The 24,263-nt window shown below is 43.0% G+C and overlaps 1 protein-coding gene across 1 annotated transcript in view; it reads right to left on the bottom strand.

The window, feature by feature from the left end:
* The window catches only part of ptk7b (protein tyrosine kinase 7b), a 69,422-nt gene extending 46,013 nt beyond the window's left edge, over positions 1-23,409 (bottom strand). The window contains exon 1 of the mRNA XM_054599918.1: positions 22,856-23,409. Within this exon, the coding sequence (XP_054455893.1) occupies positions 22,856-22,976 (121 nt within the window). The 5' untranslated portion in view covers positions 22,977-23,409. The remainder of the gene's footprint in view (positions 1-22,855) is intronic.
* Between the last annotated feature and the right edge of the window lie 854 nt (positions 23,410-24,263).

The raw sequence follows: 24,263 nt of genomic DNA, 5'->3' as shown, positions 1-24,263 counted from the left end.
TGTCAGTTATCAGGGATCCTGCCATGCCTTGCTAATCTCTGGCCCCGCAGAGTTCCTGAACCCCAGCCAGCGCGTCCTGAGCCAGCCTCTAGAGTTCCCTAAAAACTGAGGGACAATGATAGGTATTCACAGGGAGAGCCACTGGACTGTCAAGCTGCTCTCCTAGAGTGTGCAGCATAAGGGCAGGGAGGAATCTGAAGCACCACTACTGCTTTAGCCGCCATGAGCACTCAATGGAGACAGGCTTCAGACATATATTTATATATATATATATTGGCCCAGTGCCACACAGACACGAACCGCTATGAGACAATGAAACCGTGATAAATGTTCCACTATGAAGATGTCTTTCAGTTATTTGCCTCCAGTGATTTGCCGCATGGCATTGTAAGGGAAATTCTCTGTATTTCTGTGCCACAGAAAACAGGCGGTCAACTGTTTGTGAAAAGAAAGGGTGGGGAGGTGAGATTACATTGGACATGGGATAACTACATAACTGCATTAGTGCACTGAACATGTACAAGCTAACCTACTTTACATCAGGACTGGGAAGCTGCCTACATAGGAATTACATTAGATTTCTATTTAGGGTTCTAAGATTTTATTACAAAACTATTCTTGATGCATCTTAATTTCTGATTTCTAAAGTCTGTCTTTCTTCTTTTCACAATCCAACAGATTTAATCTTACAAAATAAGATTTGTATTGCAACTATTGAGATGCAAAACACCCTTTTTCGCTTCTTCATCGAGCTTCTCATACTCTTAAATTAAAATGTTTTATTCATAAAGCAATATTTAAAGATTCTGATCAAGGAGTTGCTGCATTGATGGCATTATTGGCATAATTGCTACCCACAATGCTTTGACCAATTATTGGCCTCACCTCAACTTTACATACAGCCATTTGAGTTTCTAAAAGAATTGTACTTTAACTACATACTAGAAATAAATCTCTTCATCTACTTCAAACACAGTAACAGCTTAATCAGTTTTTCTGCCTATATCTATCCAAAAGGAATACTAAATTCCTGCAGGGTACACTGGTTAATGGAAAAGTGGGTCACAAAAATATGGAACCATATGCTCCCCAAAGATCAGCACTGTTTCAAACTCCCCAACATTTTTTGTGTGAGTGTGTGTGAGTGTGTGTGTATGTGTGTTATCTGTGATGTTTTAATTAAATGTAGATGAGTGGGAGGAAGAGAGAGAAATGCAGCACAGCTGAAATTCTCTCCACATCCTGGAGTTGTAAAAGTTTGGATGGTTGGGAGGGGGGTACAAAAGGATTGGGAGAAAGATAGAAGAGGGTGTTAAGGGGAGAAAGATGTGGAGCGGTGGATTATTGCGGCCAAATGAAGAGATGATTCATTGAAATGTTGAATTAATTAGTGGCTGTCAGGTTCTCTTTCACCGTGAAGTTTTAAGAGTGTGGGCTGTCTGTCTGCCCCCACCATTCCCCTGGATCCCACCTCTTCCTCCACAAGACTTGGCCCAGCACAGCTTGGCTCTCCTCAGCCCTGCATGGCCTCCTTTCCACTCCACTGGGGAGCAGACATGCAGAGGACTATCGTAAATGCTTGGCTGCAGAACTTCACAGGCCAGCGTCTCATCTCCTCCTCCTCCTCCTCCTCCTCCTCCTCAGGTCTCCCATTGTTCCTTTAACCTGGTTTCAGTGTCTGGCATGATGTGTCATGACCTCAATCCCGGTTCGGCACACATCATCTACCTCTTTCAAAGATGGAAAAAAGATCGGCAGATTGTGGTCCAGGGGTTTGTTGCAGTAAGCCAAGTCCCTGCAGCCGTATACATCCAATCGCCCCAACAGTTCTCTGGCTTTAAAAAGAGCAATAAGGAGGCCGGCAGAAGATCAAGCAGCTCGCTGCAACAACTGGGCAATAAAGTAAGTTCAGGCTCTGTGCTAACTACTCTGAGGAAGTGCTCTGAGGTAAAATACTGCAGGGTAAACACAGAGAGTGGAAGGCCTAGGCAGAAGCACGGGGATGACAAAGCTTATTGGTCGTGACAGCATTGAAAAAAATGGAAGCTTCTTTCTATGAGCAAGCGTTTGGGACGCGACACGGTCAGGCAACCAGGGACAGGCAATATGTAGCGTCCCGACAACAACCCCCCGACACGCACACCTCCTTTTGGCACTCCGGGGCGGAATGCAGCCCCTAAAGGCTCGGTCCCATCTCGGTGCTCACCGAGCAGCTAAGTACAATGTCTCTTTTCAAAGGAGACGCTCAGATGAAAGAAGCCAAGTTAATTGCCTTGGCTACAATAGAAACCTCCCTGTAAGGCCATCCCATTTCCCCTGGCAATTAGGGCTCACTTCCCGCCCATGTGTCCCTGGACAAGCCGTGGGGTCGACACTCGTGCGACTGGGCAGTGGCATGAGGACCAGATTCCACCTGTCATCAGCTAGTTGTCTATAGAGCGTGTTGGACATGATAGATTGGTTCCTGGGTGATGTCACAACATCCATGTGATAGAAAGGAAGGGAGGGCAACATTTTAAACAACGATGGCTTGGCAGCACTTGCAGAGCCGATATGGAAATAGCACTATTGGGAAATGTATGGGGGAAAGAATCACATGTAAAACTACACTCATTTAACTGATGAAATTATACTCTTAATCATTAATTTGGACTACATCATTTTGTTAAGTGTTTTTTTTTTTGTGGAAAATATGATATCCACTCAAAGTTTTTCAATAAAAGCATTGAATTATCAACTAGTGATATCAATTAAAATAGTACTACATAAAGTTTAAAGGATGCTGCAGCCCTGCGGTATAGAGTTGGAGTTTACCATTGTTAATTTGTTATCAGGGTAACGCGTTTCAATTCATCAGAGCAGAGTTAGCTGCCAAAAGAAAGGGGAAAAAATCCAAAGAAGCCTTTCTATTGAAGCTGGTACCCCTGTAGAGTACCCCTTTCATAAAAAAATATAACATAACAAAAAAAAAAAATCAGTAGATCCAATTTTCTGATGAAACTGTTCATATTTTACGCCGATAATAATTAGGTGGCGCAAAGCAAAATGTGTACTTTTTGTGTCTGCATAGCAGTAAGTAAAGTTTTGTCATCTGCCCTTGTCCATGAAAGTCAGCAGACCAAAATCTAGGAACACACAGACTCCAACATGAACAGATTTTTTTAATCATATCAAGGCCTTTAGCTGTGAATTGTGACTTCAGAGTAAAAGACTGCTTGGCTGGGAGCAACAAGTAAACAAAGTCTCCAATAAGAATGTATTGATTGTCTTTCTGAACAAAAAGGGAGGTCTAACACTCAAAACAAGGCAAAAGGAAGTCTTAAAGGGAGAATTATTACAGCTGAGAGATTATTACAGAGATGTAGGATGTAGATATGTATGACGTCTGATACCAGCGAATTTATCTGAGATTTCTGACGCACTTTCAGATGACTCAGAGTGGTTATAAACCAAGGGCATTATGTGCTGTTGCCTCTCCCTCACTGCGAACAACAAACCACTATGAACAATAATTATATGGCGAGAACGCTGGTTAACCGACTGCAGTGGTGAAGCAGCCGCCATGGAGCTTTTCTTTTATGATTAAAGCAGAATAATTAGCTCTAATTACTTCCTGCTTTACACGCCATCTCCTGCAGGTCATGCACATTGAGAATGAACAATGTTTTGCCTTTCCCAGGATTTAGGCTGAGGGGGGAGGGAGTGAGGAGGGTTGAGGAAGAAGACGGTGAGGCTGAGTTGAGTTTCTCCTTAACAGACTCTTCAAAACAAAAGCTTGGATGTAGGATCTGCTCACGGTTATAAGAAGAGCTTTTAGTAAGGTGCGAGCATGGGTGCGTGAAATGCACACACACACACACAGAGAGACAGAGAGAGACAGAGAGAGAGAGAGAGAGAGAGAGAGAGAGAGAGAGAGACACAGAGAGAGAGAGGTTTGTTCTTCAGATTAAACTACGAAGGGAATTGAGTGACAAAACCACCTTTTATGGGCTCATTTGTATGTACATCACAGCCTCTCTTTGTATGGGAGTAAGATGTGTTGAGGCGCGCTCCTCTGCTCCTTCAATGAGAGAGTGACAGCCCTGCAAAACCCGGCCCCCCTTTAAAGCCCTTGAATGAGGACTCTACACTGGTTCCGTTTAAAATCCTGCTCGGCATTAGTATGGGTAACAGCTCGCTCAGAGTGGGACGGGCAACACACATGGCATGGACAAAATGCCACGGAGAGAAAAAAAAAAAAAAAAAGGGATTGGAAAGCGCTAATGAAATGGTGCGATTTAAACAGCTGCACTCCAGACACCGCCGTTGTGTTTCCGACTGCAGACATGAAATCGTTTGAAGGAATCGGTTGTGATTACATAATCAGATCACATGTATTCATTACCAGTTCTGATCACTGATGATTAGAGAGAGCACTGAGCGCAACGGCACCTCTTGATGCTTAATTGGGATATTTATACATGAGGATGTTTTGCCTAATATACAATGGATCATGTGGCTATGTGAATAATGTAAATTAGCAGGGACTCCTTTAAAGCCAGTCATCATCATTAGCAACATCCTGTCCGGTACTGCTTTTTAGCCACATTGACGTCGGGGCTCCAAGGGTGGTAATGTTAGTCGTTGTTGCTGTTGGCCACTTTGGTGAAGCGTGATTCATCAACACATGTTGGATGGATAGTGAGATTTTGTAGATAGACATTCATTGTCCCCAGAGGAGGAATCCTAATGACAATGGTAAATCCCTGAGTTTTAGTTTCGAACCGCCATAAAGTTGCCATTTGTGGTTTTGAGTGAAATGCCTCAACATTGCCATAAAGTATAACGAAGACATTCATGTTCCACTTCACACCTTGCACAATATCACAAATTCCTGCAAAACTAATGACATTCCCATCAGCCTCAGCTTTTGTTTGGTTTAGTGCTCATTATCGAATGTTAGCATGGTAAATCAAAGAAGGAAAAAGTGGTAAACATTGTACCCATTAAACATCAGCATGTTAACATGCGTACATTAGCGTACCAGCATTAGCATTTCACTCAATTTACTTCCTGTAAGTCGCTTTGGATAAAAGCGTCTGCTAAATGACTGTAATGTAAATGTAATGTAATGTAACTCAAACCTCTGCTGTGCTTCAGCACAGCCTCACAAATGTGCTAGTGTCGCTACAGACTACTGAAACATGAGTATAAACAAATTAACTAACTACAACTAATTATTCATTAAGTGTTTATTAACAGAGAAATAGAAAATGTCAAAAATGAATCCCCAACATAAACTTCCAGAATCCGAGATTACAATTTCAGATTGCAGTTTATTTCTGAGAATAACCTGAACATGTTCAATGTACAGTGATTAAAAGACAGAGAAAAGCATACCTCACATTTGTTAAAAAGGAACCAACATATTTTTTTGTGCCATTTTTGTTGGATAAATATCTTAAATATTTAATGAATTTATAAATCAATAATCCAAACAGTTGTTGTCTGTTAATTTATGATCAATAACTAGTTCATTGACTAATGGTGTAAGCTATTTATTAGTAATGTCTCCATTCTCGTCCCTAACAGGAAGGAAAACTAGGCGAAGCTAAATAATAAGTCTTTCATATTTTCATAAATCTACTTTCACAATGCACTCATCCTGCCGTATTTGTGTTCAGCTCTGCATGATCCCTTTTAGTTACTGCCCACGTGGTTTATCCGATAAAAGCCCAGGTGAGTCAAGGTCCACTGCAGAGATCGAGGACTGACTCCCTGTTGGTCTCATTGGCTGATCAAAGCCTTCTGCAACTGATGGCTCACAGTCTGTGTATTCTTCTGCCATCATGGCTAATACTAACAAGCCCAGGAAACAACACCCCCACAGGCAGGAATGCCTGACACAAACCGTCTGAATCTCCCACAGCTCTCCAAGATCCCCCAGCTGTATCAGCCACAGGTTAAGTGTTTCATTCTGTTTGTGTTTAGCTGAAATGCAGGGAGTAAACATTTAGAGTGCTCTTAACTATGACCTAAAAAAAAAAAAAAAAAAAAAAAAAAGAACCTTTTTGAGATTTCCGAAAAGGCAATAAAAAGAGACTCATTGAATCCGGTGAGTCACACACACACACACTCGCCCTCGGCAAGCATCTCCAAAGAATGACTTGACAAACACGTATTTGTCATGTATTCAGCAGATGCAGGATCATGGTGAGACCAAACAAGAGCTATCCTATGCATGTATGTGCATGTGGGGATCACTAAAGGCTGAGACATGACGGTGTAACGAGCCTCCACTATCTCCTCATCTGTCATCCACATCCCATCAATGACACCCGGGGAGTCGATTAGATGGACTGCATCCATCAGCTGCCATTACACACTACTCCTGCAGGCTTTCTTCCAAGGAAACAGGATCTGGAGCACTCGCCTTCACTCCTCTGTGTGTATTTGAAAGTGTTTTTGTCAATTTGGAAGGAGGTCTTTTAGTACGGAGTGCAGCTGTGGGCACAGCAGGGATTGTACCAGTGTGCCAGAGGGACACAATATGGTGAGATCTGACCCCATGTTGCAAAAATCCCACTTCAATTTACCACCTGGCATTAACCAACCTCACCTACACACAAACAAGTAGATAAACCCAAATACACATCACACCTGAGGCCACCAGGAACACTGTGCAGGAAGAGATGAAGCCAGATCCCAGGACAGGGAAAGGCCAGTGTTTCCCTGGAAGCACAATTCATTTAAACAAGAACACAGAGAGACCAACAGCAGAGGGATCTCATTATAAATGTTAGCTTGAACATATCTCTCGCCTGTTACTACTAATGGACTACATGGGCTCCAAGCATTCGGTCTTTAAAAAGGAGGACATTTCAGGGCTGAAATATGAGGCTCGTCTCCTCCTGGAATTTCCAGTTTCTCACAACCTATAGTAACTGTTTTAAAGAAGAAAGGGAAAAATGTATTGCTCTTTAATCTGTGTCATGTTTTACATTTAGTCCAGCTTATTTCCTACAGGGGACACTAAGAACGGCTGCAGTGTTTTACACACAACAAAAGGGAACAATAATTTGTCATAAATTCAAGTGGAAAGGGATCGTTTTATCTGTGACATTGACTAATTAAACAGAGTTTTATGTGTGAGCTTAAATAATCACATCGCCTCTACATTCAAAATTCCCCACATTAAAGCTCAAGGTGTCGTTGGCTGCTGGAAGGTTCTGAACCTAAACCCACGCAAAGAAACACACATACAATAGGTGGTTTTATAAAAAATATTACTAAAGTGAGAGATCAGAGTGGTATTATATTAGAAGATAATTGCTTATGCATTTTATTGTCTTATGATACTATCAAATGTTAAGCACTGGACACTGGTAGACAGCTCTTCATGTCGAAACAAACTGATTGCCATATCCTTGACCAAAGCTCTAATTAAATGGTAATCCCCTTTAACAGACAGCAACAGCTACTCAAATCTTCTTGTCCCTCCGTGTCACCCCGAGGCATCCCCCCTGTAACATAAAGCTTTCTCCCTTTCTGCCCTGTTGAAAGTCAGAGCCTCTGAGAAGCTGGCAGTGGCTGCAGAGAGGCAGCTCACATTTCAAGACAAAGCCCTGCTCCTCTGTCAGAAAGGAGACACTTTCCAAAACTGGGGCCTGCTATTTATCACCGAGAACCTGTTTTTCTGCCTGCTCCCCGTCTCACACCTCTGCCCTGAAAAAGCTGCCTGGGCCAAGATGCCTTTCGTTAGGGAAGCATCGGAGCATCATGGATTGGAGCCCGTCTGAGCTTTACTGTTTCTGTGCACGACTGAACACTGAGTAGATGCCACCTAAATTATCTCTGCTCTGTCCGCTTCTCCCTGACGATGATGCATTTTTGTTCACAGTGTGGACCAAAAAAAAAGAAAAAAAGGCTATTAAACCTTGAGAAGGCAGATGATGCAGACTTTGTTTGAGTTTCACACAAACACAAAGAGAGGGGGGTCGAGGAGCCCTTGATGTCCACTGCGTCAGCACAGCGTCCGTTTACTGAAGTTTGGATAAACTGTATTTTCTGAGGCGACTTTAGCCTCGTAGTACAAAGAACAGAAGTATTTACGTCCTGAGAGTTTTCCGACATTGCAACAGTCCAGCTTTTGTCTGAGTAAACAGACTATGTTGAGCAGCTGAGGCCGTTTAGAGAAAAGTGACAATTTGTCAGGATTTAAGACCTTGTTAAATACACAACATGGCTGCTGGTAAAGATGTAGTTTCCTGTGTGAAATTACGTGGCGGGGATAATCAGATAATAAGCCTGTAAGGAGTTTTAAAGGTGAGAGGTCATGTTATATAGAAGTCCCACTATTTCGGGACCTGAGGTTAAATCACACATCTCGACCTTTGATCAAAAAGCTCCAAACGCTGCCTGACGTGTTTGACACCCAGGGTCAGGCGTATGACTACAGAGACTGTGGCTTACAACGGAGGGTCAGAATAGCAGTTTTCTAACATGCAGTAACAAAGAGCCACTGATCCCAGCAACTGAACTCCACTTTAAAGGTCTGTAGGCACACCCAGCTTCCCTTCACTGCTATGAATCCATGCAAATACCTTTCTGACAAGTCTGCCACTTACAGCTTAAATTAAGAAAAATGTCAGAGTTCTGTAACTCAATACTCAGCTGTTCGCAGTAGCATAGTTCTATATATTCATTTATGACAGCCCTTCTCTTCTATGTAGCAAATAAAGTGCAAATCTGCAAAAAAAAAAAAATCAAACTGCTTCACTCAACCAACAACTTACAAGCTAAAGCAAACATTAAATATAAAGGGGGGAGAAAAAAAGGTACAAGTATGGTTTATGTTTATTTTGAGCGAGCCGTTATTTCATATGGATTAGCATAGTTCTGTTGGCATGCGGCCAAAAGAAACAGCACACTTCAGCTCTGCCTCATAAAATACCTCCAGTCAACCTATATAACACATTCATGCTGCCACCTGCACGTCGGCGTGTTTCTACCAAGTTATAAGGAAAAAGGCATTACTACCAACGTTTAGAGGGCCGAGAAGTCAGAGATGCTCGTCGGCGATAGCTGAAGAACATCAGATTAAGACCATGTGCCAACAATCACATGAAAATGATCAGTGCAGAACTTTCTACGGGATTTACTCATTCATCATTTCTACAAGCACCTCTATGTAGAAATACTCTCATTGAACCGTGTGGAATAGAACAGAGCCCAGTAGAAAAACCACACAGAGGTTTCATTTACAAACTGGAAAAATCAATGAAAGCCTCGCATTAAATAGCTTGAGGCTTCTTTGCGGACTGGTCTTCGTCACACCGCAATATTCCATCATAAAACGCTGAAAAATGGCCATTGTTTATGGCATGTGCTGAGTAGTCTGGCAACACCACATTTAACAAAGATCTAAAAAAAAAAGAATCACCAAATAAGAAGCATATGGTTTCACATTCAATTACAGCCATTTTCTCTCCGGCTCACATTTAACAAGAACCACTTGTTCTCAGCTGCACAGCTTCGGGAGGAATCATCTCGCCACACGGCTCAGCGCGACCTCAGGAACTAGCCACCTAAAAGCAGCCCCTCTTTCATAAAAACAGTCCTTAAAAAAAGGAGATCAGACACACCACAAGATCCTGTACAGAGTTTTTCCTTGAAGGCATATATACATAAAAAAAAAAAAGTTGTGTTGAAGACTGACTCACTACGAGGGCAGTCAATCATCTATGGCTCATAAAAACTTTAAAAATGGCAATGTCACCATTAAATTTAACTGTCAACAAACGATGAACAACACGTGTGAGTGTCGGGTTACAGGTACAACGATAATTACTGTGTTAATCCCAGCATCTGAATGAATCTAATCGAAAATCAAGGTCCTTCATACACATGAGAAACTCTGAAACGCACAAGCCTCGGCCTAATACCCCTGAGAGCTAAAGGCTAAAGGTATTAGCACGACTCGGCACGCAATTCCTATATGAATGGTGAATGGGGTCGGTTTTAGGCAGGCTTAGTCAAACACTGAAGGAAATTACAGGAACATTTCTATTGTTTAAAGTTGAGCTGCTATAATATTCAGTGATAGCCTCTATTTAAATTGTAACACAAGCAAACAAACTCTTGTAAAACAGACAAATTAGTGCTATAATTTATGATTGTGCAACCACAAAGCACTGAGTTAAGTTTACGATGGTGTCAGAGGGAGTAAATATGACCGCTGTGATGATTCACATCCTCACAGTGAAATAATCTGCCTGGAAGCTTGAATGCAGCTTGTATAAAAAGCCAGTCAAAATACCAGTCAACCACCCCACCAACAAGAGTTTGCTGGGGTCAAACGCAACATCAAAGACGGATGCATTATGGTTTACAGTGTTTAATAAATGAATCTAGGAGAACAGTCGGCCAGGCCCTGACTCTCTCACATCATCTGACCCACAGTGAAAATCAGATCAGAGATCACAGGATCAAGTTGGTGATATCCAGAAGGAGCACTGGCAGATGTCAGTCCATGTTGTTTTCTCCCAAAACACACAGTCACTAGCATGTCGTCAGGAAGGTTAGTATCTTCACCGCAGATACAGTGATTTTTACAGAACTGTGCCATTTGCAAAGTGCTCTCTGAGCATAGTGCGTCCAAACGTAGCGTTCATAAGTTCACAGCTGGTATGAGTTGTTGCATTGTATTTTCTTTTTTTAAGAATATCTGCAGGAAGTCTATTCAAATACCTATTGTCAAAAATGTAACCTTTAAAAGTGAGCCCTTTGTGAGAAGGGTATCTGGAGCAAACGGATCTTCAGCGTGCCCTTGACCTTTAAATCATTCATTACACTATTAGAGCCGACGGGGGTTGTGATTGAGAGCTCACACTTCCATCTGTAGTGGCCTTAAAACCTGTGTCTCTTCCTCGCTCTGAATCAGGTTAATGCTTGTTAAAGGCCATCTGCATTGAAACCTGAGCAGCTCTTTTTTGGGGTGGGCTGGGGTTGGGGGGTTTGAACTCATCTCCTCTCTGAACCTCTAACCTCTCTCCCGCTCAGTCTGATGTCCTCCAGCTGCCCAAATTAACCACAGTCCGGCCTGAAGTCTTATTAGGACATTTTTGAAGCACACCAAACCACTGTCTGTTTTAATGGACTCGCACACCAACAGCGCAATTGCGTAAAAGTTATTTCTTCATTTACTTCATCCAAAAACTGATGAACAGCTGTGAAAGAGGTGAAAGACGAAAAGGAGTATGCAGCTCTTCATGTCTGACTTGTACACCACACGTGGATGTTAATTCATGATTTTTTTTGGCGCTTTGGGTAATAGAAAAAAACTTCCTCATCCGAGTTGAAACTCATTGGATGTATAAAGCAACACTCCCGCTTCCAAGTTAATATTTGTGCTTTTTTTATCTGCTTCCCAACTTTTCAGAACATAATGAGGGCATTAATCTTAGGCTTTATGATGCTGCTGTCTTGGGCATGATTACAGTTGTTCAAAGTAAGCCAGATGTGGTCTCACCTAACATAAAAACAAAGCCCAAGTGCACTGGTACCTTTTTCCTTCTTCCATTGACATTTACGTAATATAGTCAAATATCCAAAATAAACCAGCCATTTACCAGAAGTAAGGCACAAAGTTATGAATTGAGGAAATGTCCAGACTTTAGAGAGTCTCAAATGGCAACCACAAAGTAACCTGTTTTTAAAGAAAAAATAATAACTAATGGTAGCGTGAGTTTGTGAATGTGACTGTTTACAGAGGGAAACGGGGTGCTGGGGGCCAACAGCTCTGGGAGGCCGGGGTCTATAATACATATATTCTGTGAACGCCTCTCACCGTTTCCTTGCACTGGGGAAACTCGCTCATGTTTAATGCCTTTTGAACAGCCACAGAGTTTTAGAAAGAGTTACAGTGCCAGAAAAAAGATCAAACAAAGAGAGGAGTGGTGGAGGAAAAGCTGCAGGACATCCAACTCTTTCTCTTGTGAGAGATGAGAGACGTGTGTGCGGGTGTCTATGAATAGTAGGGCTTGATTAATTAATAACGAGCCTCTTTTTCCTGCCATGGTGTTGGTGTGTTTAGTCCCGGCTGGCTAAAAAGTCTGAAGGTTTGCCTCTTCATTTAATTATTTTTATTTCTAATAAGTTACCCTGATGCAAGGAAAACTGCTATTTTCATCCGGATACAGTGATGTTCTAGCGGATGGAATGGAATCAAATCAAAGCACAACAGCTTTTTCAAATTAGATTATTGAAGTAAAAAGGTGTGGCCCTTAAGGTGTAGTTTCAATCATTAATGTTAATGAGCTATCGTCGCAACATTTTCCTATGATCCAAAACGGTTTACACAACAGGGAAACACCGCAGCTACCAGTTTACACATTTTCTCCAGTTTGACTTGTGCATCTGGGGAATACTGCAAGAAGTATTTGATTGTCACTCAGGTAACATACAGCCCGAACACGACATTTTTTGAAAGCAGACGGGAGGGTTCCTCTACCCTTTGTTGCACCAGAGGGTGAGGCGCATGCTGTTCCGGTGTCAGACGGCAGTTTTCTACCGTCAAAGCACGCCACAGTCGGTGTTAATGTTCAAAGAGTGTGACGGGAGGAATAGAAACGGAGAAAGCGAAGGGAGCGAGAGAGAGAGAGACAGGAGCTCCCAGGGCTCGTGTGTCAGCTGACCTCATTTTAAGACGGACCCGGGAGGTTGCGGGGAAGGCAGGGGTGTAGCTTTCACTGCAACCTTTTCTTTGCTTCCTACCAAACGACAGAACGTGAGGGCACACACACACGCACACACACACACACACACACACACACACACACACAGGCAGAATAAGACGTCTGCCTGGAAACCATCCACGGAGAGATGAAAGAGACCTGGTGAAGTCATGGTGCAAAAACGCACAGCTCCATCTATGAATACAGGCAGAGCGAGCACGAGATACAGAAAAGCTTCGGTCCATTTCTGTGTAGAATTTCATCATCTCATTGGTTACAGAGGGCATCAAAGGCTTTGTATTTTCTCAACCAGCCATAGACTCACTAAAAAAAAAAACTTATCCCAGGGTGAAGCATCAGCCGTCGTGCTTTAGAATGAGTATGAAGGAATAGAAACTGGAGTTAAGAGTGTGTCTGCAAAATGCATGGGTCTATAGTTGCACAGAAAGCTGAGCTGACCCACCTCAACACAAACATAAAGCAACAGGTCTGCTTTGCCGTCTGGTTTCAGGCCTTCGCTGATGAGACAAGGACAAATAAAGCGCTCGCTATAAAAATACAGACAGATATGTGCCCACCGGTGCACAAACCCTTATTGTATTCCACACCAACACATGCGTCAGTCTGCATATTTCTTTACATTCCAGAGGCAATGAAGGCCCCCCCATCTGCACCACAGGAAGTCACCAGCCAAACAGCCGTCGACCTTCTCCTGCCACGGCTGTTGTCCAGATCCTCAGGGACACAGCAGCCTTTGCCCTTCATCTTGACCACCCACCCACCCCCCCCCCCCCCACCCCCACACACACACACACACAGATCAGAGACCCACGGCCACATGGTTAACAGTGAGGAAAGACGGGGCCGTGGCCCTCTGTCTGGGTCCTAACCCGGATGAGGACACAAAGCAGCGGTGAAAGCTGCGGCGTGTAACAGGGAGGATGCTGCGGAGATCCCCATCCGCTTTGACGCAACGCCAGGAGGAAACAACCACAACAAAATATCTACTTCCTCTGGCACTGGGGGGGGTCTGGGGGCTATTGTCAATTGTCAGACACAACACGGACATTTCTATCTGTCGTCACCTCAGCAGATAAGGACAGGAAACACCGTACAGTGCTCCCCCGACCAACAGGGCCGTGTTAGCTGGCTGCACCTGCACAGAGCGGCCCATTGTAGTGGTGTTTATCATTTTTTTGTATTATTTGGTCTGTTTGTCCTCTGCGGGGATCGACCAGTGTGGGCTTTTTACGCAGAAAATGTATGATGTTGTTGACTAAGGCTGGTAGTAACTGATTACTGGAGGTAACGTTTAATTTTTAGTTTCTTTGCACTGTTTTTTTTCTTCCCTTCAGATAAAGCAAGAGAACAATCAATTCATTAAGAACATAATTAATAGTAGCAGCCCTTTTTGGCTTAATAAGCCAGATATTGTTAATTCAGAGGTAGACTACTTATTCGTTATCAACTATTTCTTCAGATGTTAGAAGAGGGGCTCTTTATTTCAGGCGAGGTGGGCCGTCTACTCCCTAATTTCATTCAGACACTGGTACACAGTTGTTTTAAATTGGAACACTCATTAAAATTCATTCAACAGGGTATACTGCAGGCATAGACCGTAAATAAGCAGAGCATTAAAGTGTTCATCATCTCAAAAAGTTCCCTAGCAGTGATTTATTTAAAGAAAACTTGTTTCCACATTTAGTGTTTAGCTGTCCTCATTTTCCAGCCCTTGCAGATAAACAGATAACTTTATATCGGGCCTTTTTCATGTTAAAAAGTCTGCCCCGCCAGCCTTATTGGCAGAGTGGAAAATCTTTTTAAAAAAACGGCTTTTAGACTGTGCAGCTCTACAATTCTCCATGGAAACCCAGAATAAGCATTTCAATGGCTTTAACAGTCGCAGTAGTGTTGTATTATTACTGAAAACGCACACAATGAATCTGTTTTAATAAACATCAAGAAACAGCCCCATACGCCAAATCTGTCATAGTAACAATAATAGAGGCTGCAGTAATGTGGAAGGATGGAGGGAAAAAAGCAAGACAAACAGGAAGCACCTTCCTGTAGCAGATGTTACAGGACTGACCTGTGACCTCTTGTTGCACTGGTGAAAACATCCAAACACACCAACAGACTTTCTCCACCTAGCTGTAAAATATTAAAATAGACTTGTGGAGGCATTCTGGTCCGAAATTGGCACAGGACACAGAGTTCTACCAGAGATTCCTGCGTGTCAGGCCGAAATTGTCGAAGAAAGACAATTTGTTTGGATGTAAAAACAAACATCTTCTCCACAGACGCTGTCTGACAGACTTAACACAACCGCTGGCTCATTTCAGCTCCGTTCCCAAACACTGAGCAAAGAATTGCAGTTTTACCCAAAACCTCTTAATGCAGCAAACCCACTCAGTCTGCCTCTACTGTGCCATCCCTCTGACAGAATTTTTTTTTTCAAACCCACTGAAGTCTGGTTTAAACGAAGACTCAGGGGGAGGTTCAGATAGAGGACAGCAGAAGGGGTTTAAAATGGATTCAGCAGTTGGCACAGTTTGAGAAAACCGTAACGAACAAAAATGAAAAGGAGCAGAGGAAGGTGAAACGGAGTGCGAGTACAGCAGCGGCAGAGAGGAGACAAGATGGAGCTGGGGAGGCTGCTGATGAGCGTGTTTAACATAATTAAAACCACAGAAAAAACTAAAAAAAACAATGCTGGCTGTGTATTGAGCTTCCCTCTCTAGCTATGGGTAATTACTGTCTACAAATGCAGAACAATACGGACCATAATGTGCTAATGCCGCTGGGCGCACTGGCTACAGGAGAGGAGATGTCTAATCATCAAACATGGCCGGGGAACAGACCTCGGGTCAGCAGAGGTTTCACTGGGCGATTAGGTAGCCAATAAATAAATCTACTGAACGGCCGGCTTCCCGGTTAGACGCTGATTACAGGGCAGACAGATGAAAGACGTACAATTCTGAAAAGGAGGCAATAAAAGAGGACAAATCCACGTTTAAACATTTTCACACTTTGAACAAAGGACGCAAAGTGCAGTGGTTAAGTCCTAGTTTAATGTGTCTATAAAGCAGAAACTGTGAGTGAGTGAGTGAGTGAGTGAGTGAGTAGTGTGAGTACAGTCTGTGTATAGTGTATCCAGCTTGCATAGATATACTTGATCCAGCCAGGAAGTATCAGCCCCCCCAGATCACATAAGTCAACATTTTCTTCAAGCTGCAAAACACAAAGAAATCTCTGATTAAGACACCCCTCCAAAATGTCTCTGAAGTAAGTTTTTACTTCATCCCCACATTCCTTTCAGGGACAATTTCAAAGGAAACCCCTTTCAAGAAATATCGTTGTGGTGGGAAATGTCTTCTTTGTGAGAACAACTGAAAAGAAAACAACTATGTCTCCTCCGAAGCCTGGAAGAAAGAAAAGAAACAGCAGTGGTACGCCATTTGGTTCACATCCAAAATGTATGAGGGAGGATTCAAAGGAACCGGAAAGCTCTAAAACATTCACAGGATCCTCCGCGCCAAGAGCTGATGAAGCCACCAGCTTAAGTCCTACATTATGCTGGCTCCATCGTACGGAGTAAATCCAAGCTCCGCAGGTTTGTTCAGGTACAGGGACCTGGAGGTAAACACTGTGCAGGCTGCCATGGAGACGGATCAGGCCTCTGGTGCTCTACTGCAACCCAGAGCGGAAAGATGAATCGGCGTAAAGAGGAGTGCCACTGAACACGACAGAGGGCACTACAGATGATACCGAAAGCCAGCACCGATGAGGACATGCAAACTACTGAAGGTAAATATATTCTCTGCAAACAACAACAACAACTGGGCCCCTCTGCGGGGTCAGTTGTAGCCGGCTGACCCCATTCATCAGATGATCAAACACAGTTGAAGTCCCCCCCCCCCCCACCTCCCCATTAAACACCAGTGGCCTTTTCAGCCTGTTTAAACCTGCTGGTGTGGCGGGGAGGAGCTGAGGCCTGATTGAGAGCTGCCTGATGTCACTCTGCCTGTGGCCCCGTTGCTATGATGAGTTCATTCAGCCCTGGGACACAAAGAGTTAATGGCCGCTTGGATTAAGCAATGGCATGCCAGACGCCTTTCTCCTCTCTCTACGCCCCCTCGACCCCCCCCCCCTCCCCTTTAAAACGGGCTGAAGCCAAATGAGGCATTCCTGCACGTTTTGGATCAGATGCATTTGAATGCGGTGGCAGAGCTGCGCATGCTTCGGCTCCGAGGTGGGAACAAAACAGGGATTTTGTTTCACCCTGAAGGCGAGTCCCGTCCCGTCCCCCCCCCTCACCAGGGCCTCACACCTGCCCCGCGGGGGGAGGAAAGTTGCCTTAAGGATTTACAACTGTCAGAGTGGGTTATATCTGAGCGCCGAACCGATAAGAACATCTGTATTCATCATTTTACAAGTGAACATGCCACCAGAGGTCAAATTTCAGCAACTGAATCTGATAAGAGGACAATACTGTCTCATTACTGAAGGATCACCGAGTTTACTGATTGTGTCCTAAACTAGAACAGCTCCACCTGGTTACATCCTAGCAACGACAATGGGACCAGGGACCAGATTTACAGCTTAAACCTTGAACATGATACTTCAATAGTATTAAAATAAGACATTTTAATAAGTAAACCGTACACATTTACTGCTTGCATTAATAAAACTCCCCACTAGTGCTGCAATTAACGATTACTTCAATTATCGATTATCTATTTTCGTCTATAAAATACAGAGATGTCTTAAGACTGTGCCAAGAAAAAAAAATCACTTCCAGCAAGGAAAAGCATCAAATCATCTCATTTGAGAAGATGGAACTAGTAAATGGTTTTCCTTTAAGACATTTACTTTAAAAAATAAATAATCAAATGTTTATAATAGGTTGGAATCATTTGCGTTTCGCAGTACTGAGAAGTGATTTTTCAGGAGTTAAGCCTTGGTAAATTACAAAGCTCTTCAGGCAAACTATCCACTGAAGCATAGCAGAAAGTAATTAGAAACACCACAGAACAAAAAAAGAAGAAGAAAAAGAAATGTTGCTGAGCGTAGTAACCCAACAAAGTCAGAGGCAGTGGTGGGTGCAGGCTAACCGCTCCTCCGGCCCAGACAGGAGACGGAGCTGCACAGGCAGGCACCGAGTCAATAAACAACAGAGATCCCTCCAGACAAGACTGGCAACCACGAGGGCCGAGGGACCAACTGCGACAGGAAGGAAGGAAAAAGAGAGAGAGAGAGAGAGAGAGAGAGATCTCCAATCACAACCACAGGGTCCAACAGCAGAGCCAGAATAAACCGCCAACACACGAGCCAGCGTGCACGCTCTCCGTCACACGCACAAACACACACAGCAGATCAAGAACATGGGTCATTAGGTGCAGTAATCATCATTTAAAGCGAGGAGCTCGGGCATTGCAGTTTCTGTGTTTATTTGGCTTTATTGATGACATGGAGCCAACGGGGGCCGCAGAGGGCAGCGCTCATTATGGTTATTTTCCGGTCCAACCACAGGAGCTTCAGAGGGATTCGGGGTCTGTGCACCAATCTACAGGTACGCTTCCTGCACAAGCATAACGAACATTTAATTTCGCAGCTTGGAAAATATTAGCTGACACAACATCTTATGAGCTGTGATAATAATAGCTGCGTTTATTTCATTAATCTCTCCCTTGGGCTGGAGAGAGTGTTGCTTTTGGCGACCATTGATCCATGACTTCTTGAAAAAGATTCCTATCAACACATTTAAGAAACTAAAAATAAAACTTTTTTTTTTTTTTTTTACTGTTGCTCTGCCAATTTACTTTAGTCATAGAAAAATAAACCTAGTGGATTACACAAAGAAATAAATTGTCTCTTCACACTTTGAAAATTTTACTTTCCATTGTTGCATTTCGTTCCTTTTTTTGACATCAAAGACAAGGTGAGATGTGAAGGCATCACGATAACATGTATCTGCTAAATGGGACATCTTTGGTCATGTTTGATTAAAAAAAATGAACAATTTATGACACGGTTGCATGTATCTTAGAGACTCCCTGCTCCTCTTCAAGATCTTCAAAGATGGCAGACCTGTATCAATTATCCATTCTTGGGGTCATGAGCTGGAGAAAAAGGGCCGAGGAGACGGGAGCATCAATTTGGAACTGACAAGGACCCCAAAACTAAGATATTGGGTAGCCATGAGTGTAACCTCTGAGTGAAAGAAGATCCTCCCCTGGGAGAAGAGCCATCCACGATGGAGAGAGAGCAAACTGCACAAACCGACTGGGTGGAAAAGAGGACTCTAGAGTTCAAAAGGCTTCACCTCAAACTGAGTAAACATTGTCTGACAAATGACCAGAAACCAGAGCCATGGAGGACCTTGAGAGATCCTCCCCCGGTCTCACAACTTGTGCTACCACTCAAACTCTGTGATGTGCACAAACACACTGAGAAGCAGATCTTATTATTCAACTCTATTCATCATTCTTGTTCTGCTCCACGCTTTTGTTTTGCCGTCACGCTCGACTCTGAGTGCCGCTAGCTTCGGCTAGATCCTTGAGGCAGCCTTGGCAGATAACAATAACGGCCGTATAGAGCTTCATACAATAGTAAAGGTATATAGGGAAGTTTAAAAACATACTATTCCCACATATAGGGGAAGACTAAATGGCAACCAAATCTTACGATATAAACCGAAACAATTAAACACCACAAGCTAGAACTGCGTGACATTGCTGCAATCAATATCACAATATTAATAGAAATTTTTTCCAGAATCAGTATATGTTAGGACTAAATATAAACTGGTTGGATAATCAGTTTCAAACGATACATAAAGAAAAATAGTAGAACATAAGTGTGAATCCCTATTACAGTTTGTCGAGAGGAGGGCAAAATATTCTCCTCATCATGTACCCTTCTTTGTCACAATTCTTAAATACATTTAAAAAAAAATATATATATATTTTTTTCTTTTTTTTTCAAAAATCCAGTTCTGATATGCCGAAGACTTTTTTAAATATAGCAAAAAGCAAGTTCATATTTAGAAAACCTAAATGATGTTCACAGCAATAACTGTTTGTTCCACAGTTATGCAGTACATGGCCATACAATTCACATATTAAGAAACCTTAAATGACCATTTGAAAATGAATGTTCTGTCTAGTATTTAACTACAACTCGCTCTAAATCCTTAATTTAGACAAAAGAAACGTGTTTAACGAAAACATAAGATCATATCACGCTATAACTTCAAAACAATAGCTGGTAATATTGAATCATCGATAGGCACTTACGTAAACTTTACTTTAAATATACTAAAGCCACAAACCACTGCCTTTCTCTGTCATAACAAAGCAGGATGAAAGATGAAGCACATGCAGGGCTGTTGTAAGAGATTGCAATAGATGTGATGGAAGATCCAACCTCGGCAGCCCACTTATTTAAATAACAATCAAATAGTATGTGGGGGTAAAAAAATAAGACAACAGGGCTCAAATCATAAATAATGATAGTTACATTGACTGACAAAAAAAAAAAAAAATCTTCCTTAAAAGTGAAATATGATTAAACCATAATGATGTATGAATATAGTTAAAGCGGTTTACTGCTTCAACAGCTGTGCATAGAAGATACCAATCTCACGCCATGCTCTTTATTATAATCCACTCAAATGTGATTAAATGAAATCCGACAGTACGATTTCCTTTTGATGATTGTTGTCTGCCACAGGATTGTAAACAGGCCACCCAGTAGTAAAACAGACAAATTCCAACCCACACAATATATATTCCTGTGTTTATTTAGGCGCCATCCCTTCATCCCCTCTGAATCGGAGTATTCAGAGAACCGGGACCAGTGTGCAGCCAAACAGCCTCTGGGCATGACGAGGTTAATAAGAGCCAAGATTATTATTATAACTTTTTTTAAATCAAGCGGCGGCGGGTGGGCACACCAAGAAAATATACAGAAAAAATAATCATGATATCTGCTGAGAGCAGCTTTCCAGATGAAAGAGGAGACATGCTGCAGACTGGCTTCATGGACCTTCTAATAGAAGCAGAGGAACCACCGCTTTGTAAAACACTGGTCGATGCTTGAATACAGGAGAGCTCCTGACTTCCTGTTATATTTCTGGGCAAAGACAACATCTCTCTGTTGATCGAACAACAAGTCCATTTATTCACCGTGTTCTGCTCCTCCTGCATTCAAGTTACAGTCTCTGGTTTTAAAGCAGGTCATGAAGGCCGGAGAGAAGTCAATAAATATGGACTCACTATTGAATTCCATCACGAAATTTGATTGCACATCTCTAAGTCATCATAGGGCGAATATTAGTTTTTGCACAGCCATCCAAATTATTGATGCGGCAGTAGAGATGAAATGCAGATCTTCTCCAGCTGCACCACGAAGGAGAATGGTCTGAGGAGAGACGAGTGTGTGAAGATGTTGCTTAAACCGTTCACATCTACCTCCATTCATTTCTTCACATATATAGAAATGGGATCGTCTTGATGAAGCAGTGGGGGGGGAAAGGGAAGGAAAAAAAAATACCACAGAACAAGGAGGGAGGGTAGAAGAGAGGTCCGCCACAAATAGAAACCAGATCAAGATACGGGGAAACAAACCAAAGACTGAGGCGGCAAAACAGAACGATTACTGTAAAATAAAAAAAAAAAAAAGATCATGGGTAAATATTTGACCACAGTGCCCAGATCCAGCAGATCAGACAACCTTCCAGAAACATTGGTGTGTTTGGTGTGGCCGGCTTCATGTGGGAATAAAGCCACTATTAAAAAATATGTTCAATCGCCGCCGTTTCTGGCTTTTTCAACACATATAGAGGGCCCTTTTTAAAAATAGGACATTTCTAAAGCGGGCTCAGAAACGCGGGGGCTGTCATGACGGTACCTGGCTTGGCTCTATTCATAAATCTTATAAACACAAACCAGCGGCTGCCTCGGTCTCCCCTGCTGCCTGCACACAGAGGACACATTCATCCCAAAGTGGGCACCATGAGGAGACTGTGGGGGTGGGGGTGGGGGTGTGGGGTCGACAGACAGACACTTCAACTTAAAGGAATTTTTTCAGCCACTCTGGCTATCGCGGCTGTGTTGAAGGCACGGGGGGAAAACACAATCTGTGCTCGCCTACGTTTCAGTCCACATGTGGAGATCAGATAAAAAAAAAACTGACTGAGTTTTGACATGATGAGCGGCGAGTTAATGAGCCGGATCCTTTGGCGTGATAAGAGCATTCCTTGCACACACTAAGGAAGGATCTCTGCAAGGCTTTTTCTTCTCACTCTGCAGCCCAGGTTATGAACTTTTAAAAAGGCTTAGGTGTGTTTTTTTTCCCCCCCTCTAGCTCTCCTCTTTTGGAAAAACACTCAGGCAGACAGACGCCCAGCACTGCTCTCCTCCAACCATGCATATGAATGGCACCCATATGCATGCCAGATTCAGGGAGGCAGTTCAAACATGCAAACAGAGTTATGAATATGATAATCAGAAATGGCGTATCCAATGTGTTGTGCGAGGATGGAAGTATGATCCGGGGAATACATAATGGCTTGGCAAGGCTGCCTTCACTGATAGTAGGGAACCAACCATTCCCCGGCTCCAGATGACATATTGAATTACAGTGTAACTAGATAAATATGTGAACAGACACATTGTTTGTTTTTGGGGTATAATTTACTAGTGTCTAGTTAAATCTTTTGGATTGAAATAATCATTTTGAAGCAAGAGGCCTGAATTTACTTACCCCCCCAAACTGGGGTCAATGGGGGGGGTGCTTTCTTCCTCCATTGACCCCCCACCCCACCCACACACACAAAATGTAGTTTCAAATCTTTAAAAGCTTGAACTTATAAGAAAGCGTTTTTCTGAAGCAGTGAATGGAAATAAGCAGCTTTATCTGTGGCTTTCACTCTGGTAGTAATTCAGTTTTTGTCTCTCCCATTGCAGGCAGTAAGAAAAGAGGACTAACTTGAACCAGCCCTTAAAGGAAAGCATGGAGGTCAATGTTGGGGTCCACAGTGTTTGTAATTGTTTTTTTTCTAGAGCCTCTGGATGACATACATACATAGACGTGTACGCGTGCTCTGTGTTTGAGCTGTACAGTAGCTTGTTACCAACCTTGGAGGCAGATCATACCGACGAGGTACATCGTATCCACCGGTGCTTTTCTCCTGGTCGTCGCTGCGGGGTGTCCGCCGCCTTCCCTCCGCCGGGTCTCGCTCTCTCTCCGTAGATCCATGACCGTCCTGGTGCTCGGCGGCTCCCCGGTTCTGTTCTGTCGTCCGTCGGCTACGGGAGAACCGTGGGGCGAAGGAAGAAACGACAAAAAAAAGAGGTCCGTGCGTAAAGGTAAACTAACCCCGCTACCTGCGCTCGTCTCCGGGGGGCGGGGGGAAAGCAGTCGGCCTGCTGGCTCACCTGGTTGTTTGGTAAACGAGCAGGATCAAGGCAGGGACATGTGGGGACGGACGCCTCGGTTAACAGGCCAGCTACACCGACGAGATAACGAGGTCAGACCCGCCGAAAGTTTGAAGCAAAGTTTAAACTTCCAGGAGGCTCACGGTTCGGACGGCTGGTGAAAGTTTAGTCCGCGGAGGTTCATTACAACCCGGTCTGTGAAGCCGCCGACTGCCTGGGTCCAGAGCCGCCAACCACCGGGCCAGTTCAGTCTTTCAACAAGAGGGAGTTTCGCTCCGCGGTGTTTCCAAGTTGGCGTCCTCCCACTCGCCTGTGTGTGGGTTTTTTTTTTTTTTTTTTTTTTTTTTTTTACACCAGCGTCAAGTGGGCCGAAACGACGCGCGTCAGTTCCTGGGAGGACTTTCAAAATAAAATGTTGGAAAGTTGGATTTCTGCCATATTTTCTCTAAATGTGTTGCAACAGTACTTTGTAAAAATGTTTGTTTACCATTGTTTGATTTTCAGTTTAATTAGATACATTTTTTTTTTGTGTTGTGTAAAGACATTAGCCTTCCTGAAAAAAGCCAATTTGCGGCTTGAAAATCTTTATTAAAAAAAATATATATATAGCCTAAGTTACCCTTTTTGAGCAAACTCAGCTTGATATATTTTTTATAAATGTTCATTATGTATATGTGTGCTCTTATTCAGATATTCTTTTTCTTTTCCCAGCTTTATTTTTCACAGGTATGAGTTGTATTTCATGACTTTCGTAAGCAATTATGTTTTTATTCATATACTCTCCACTTATATGTTAGCATGGTAATATTAATTTACCTATTTTTCGTTTAACATTACTGACACCAAACCGTCGACAGTTGTAACTATTCCATCGTTCCGTACACACGAAAAAGATGATTTTATTTTTAAATGTAAACATTAAAACATCCTGTATCAATGTGTGTATCTCTTGTCGCGTACTTTGTGCAGCTTCCGGTGCCAGTATCCAACCTGGGATAAGGCATACAACACTGCGACCCCCTGGTTCAACCTGATCACTGTTTAGCTCAACTGCACGTGGGCAGAACACTTTCATATCATGCAAATAATTAACAATTATCAAAAGAGC

This window comes from Anoplopoma fimbria, chromosome 6 (genome assembly GCF_027596085.1).
Source record: "Anoplopoma fimbria isolate UVic2021 breed Golden Eagle Sablefish chromosome 6, Afim_UVic_2022, whole genome shotgun sequence".
Taxonomy (NCBI): domain Eukaryota; kingdom Metazoa; phylum Chordata; class Actinopteri; order Perciformes; family Anoplopomatidae; genus Anoplopoma; species Anoplopoma fimbria.
Note: the sequence above shows the minus strand (reverse complement) of the source record. Positions and strands in the feature narration are given on the sequence as shown.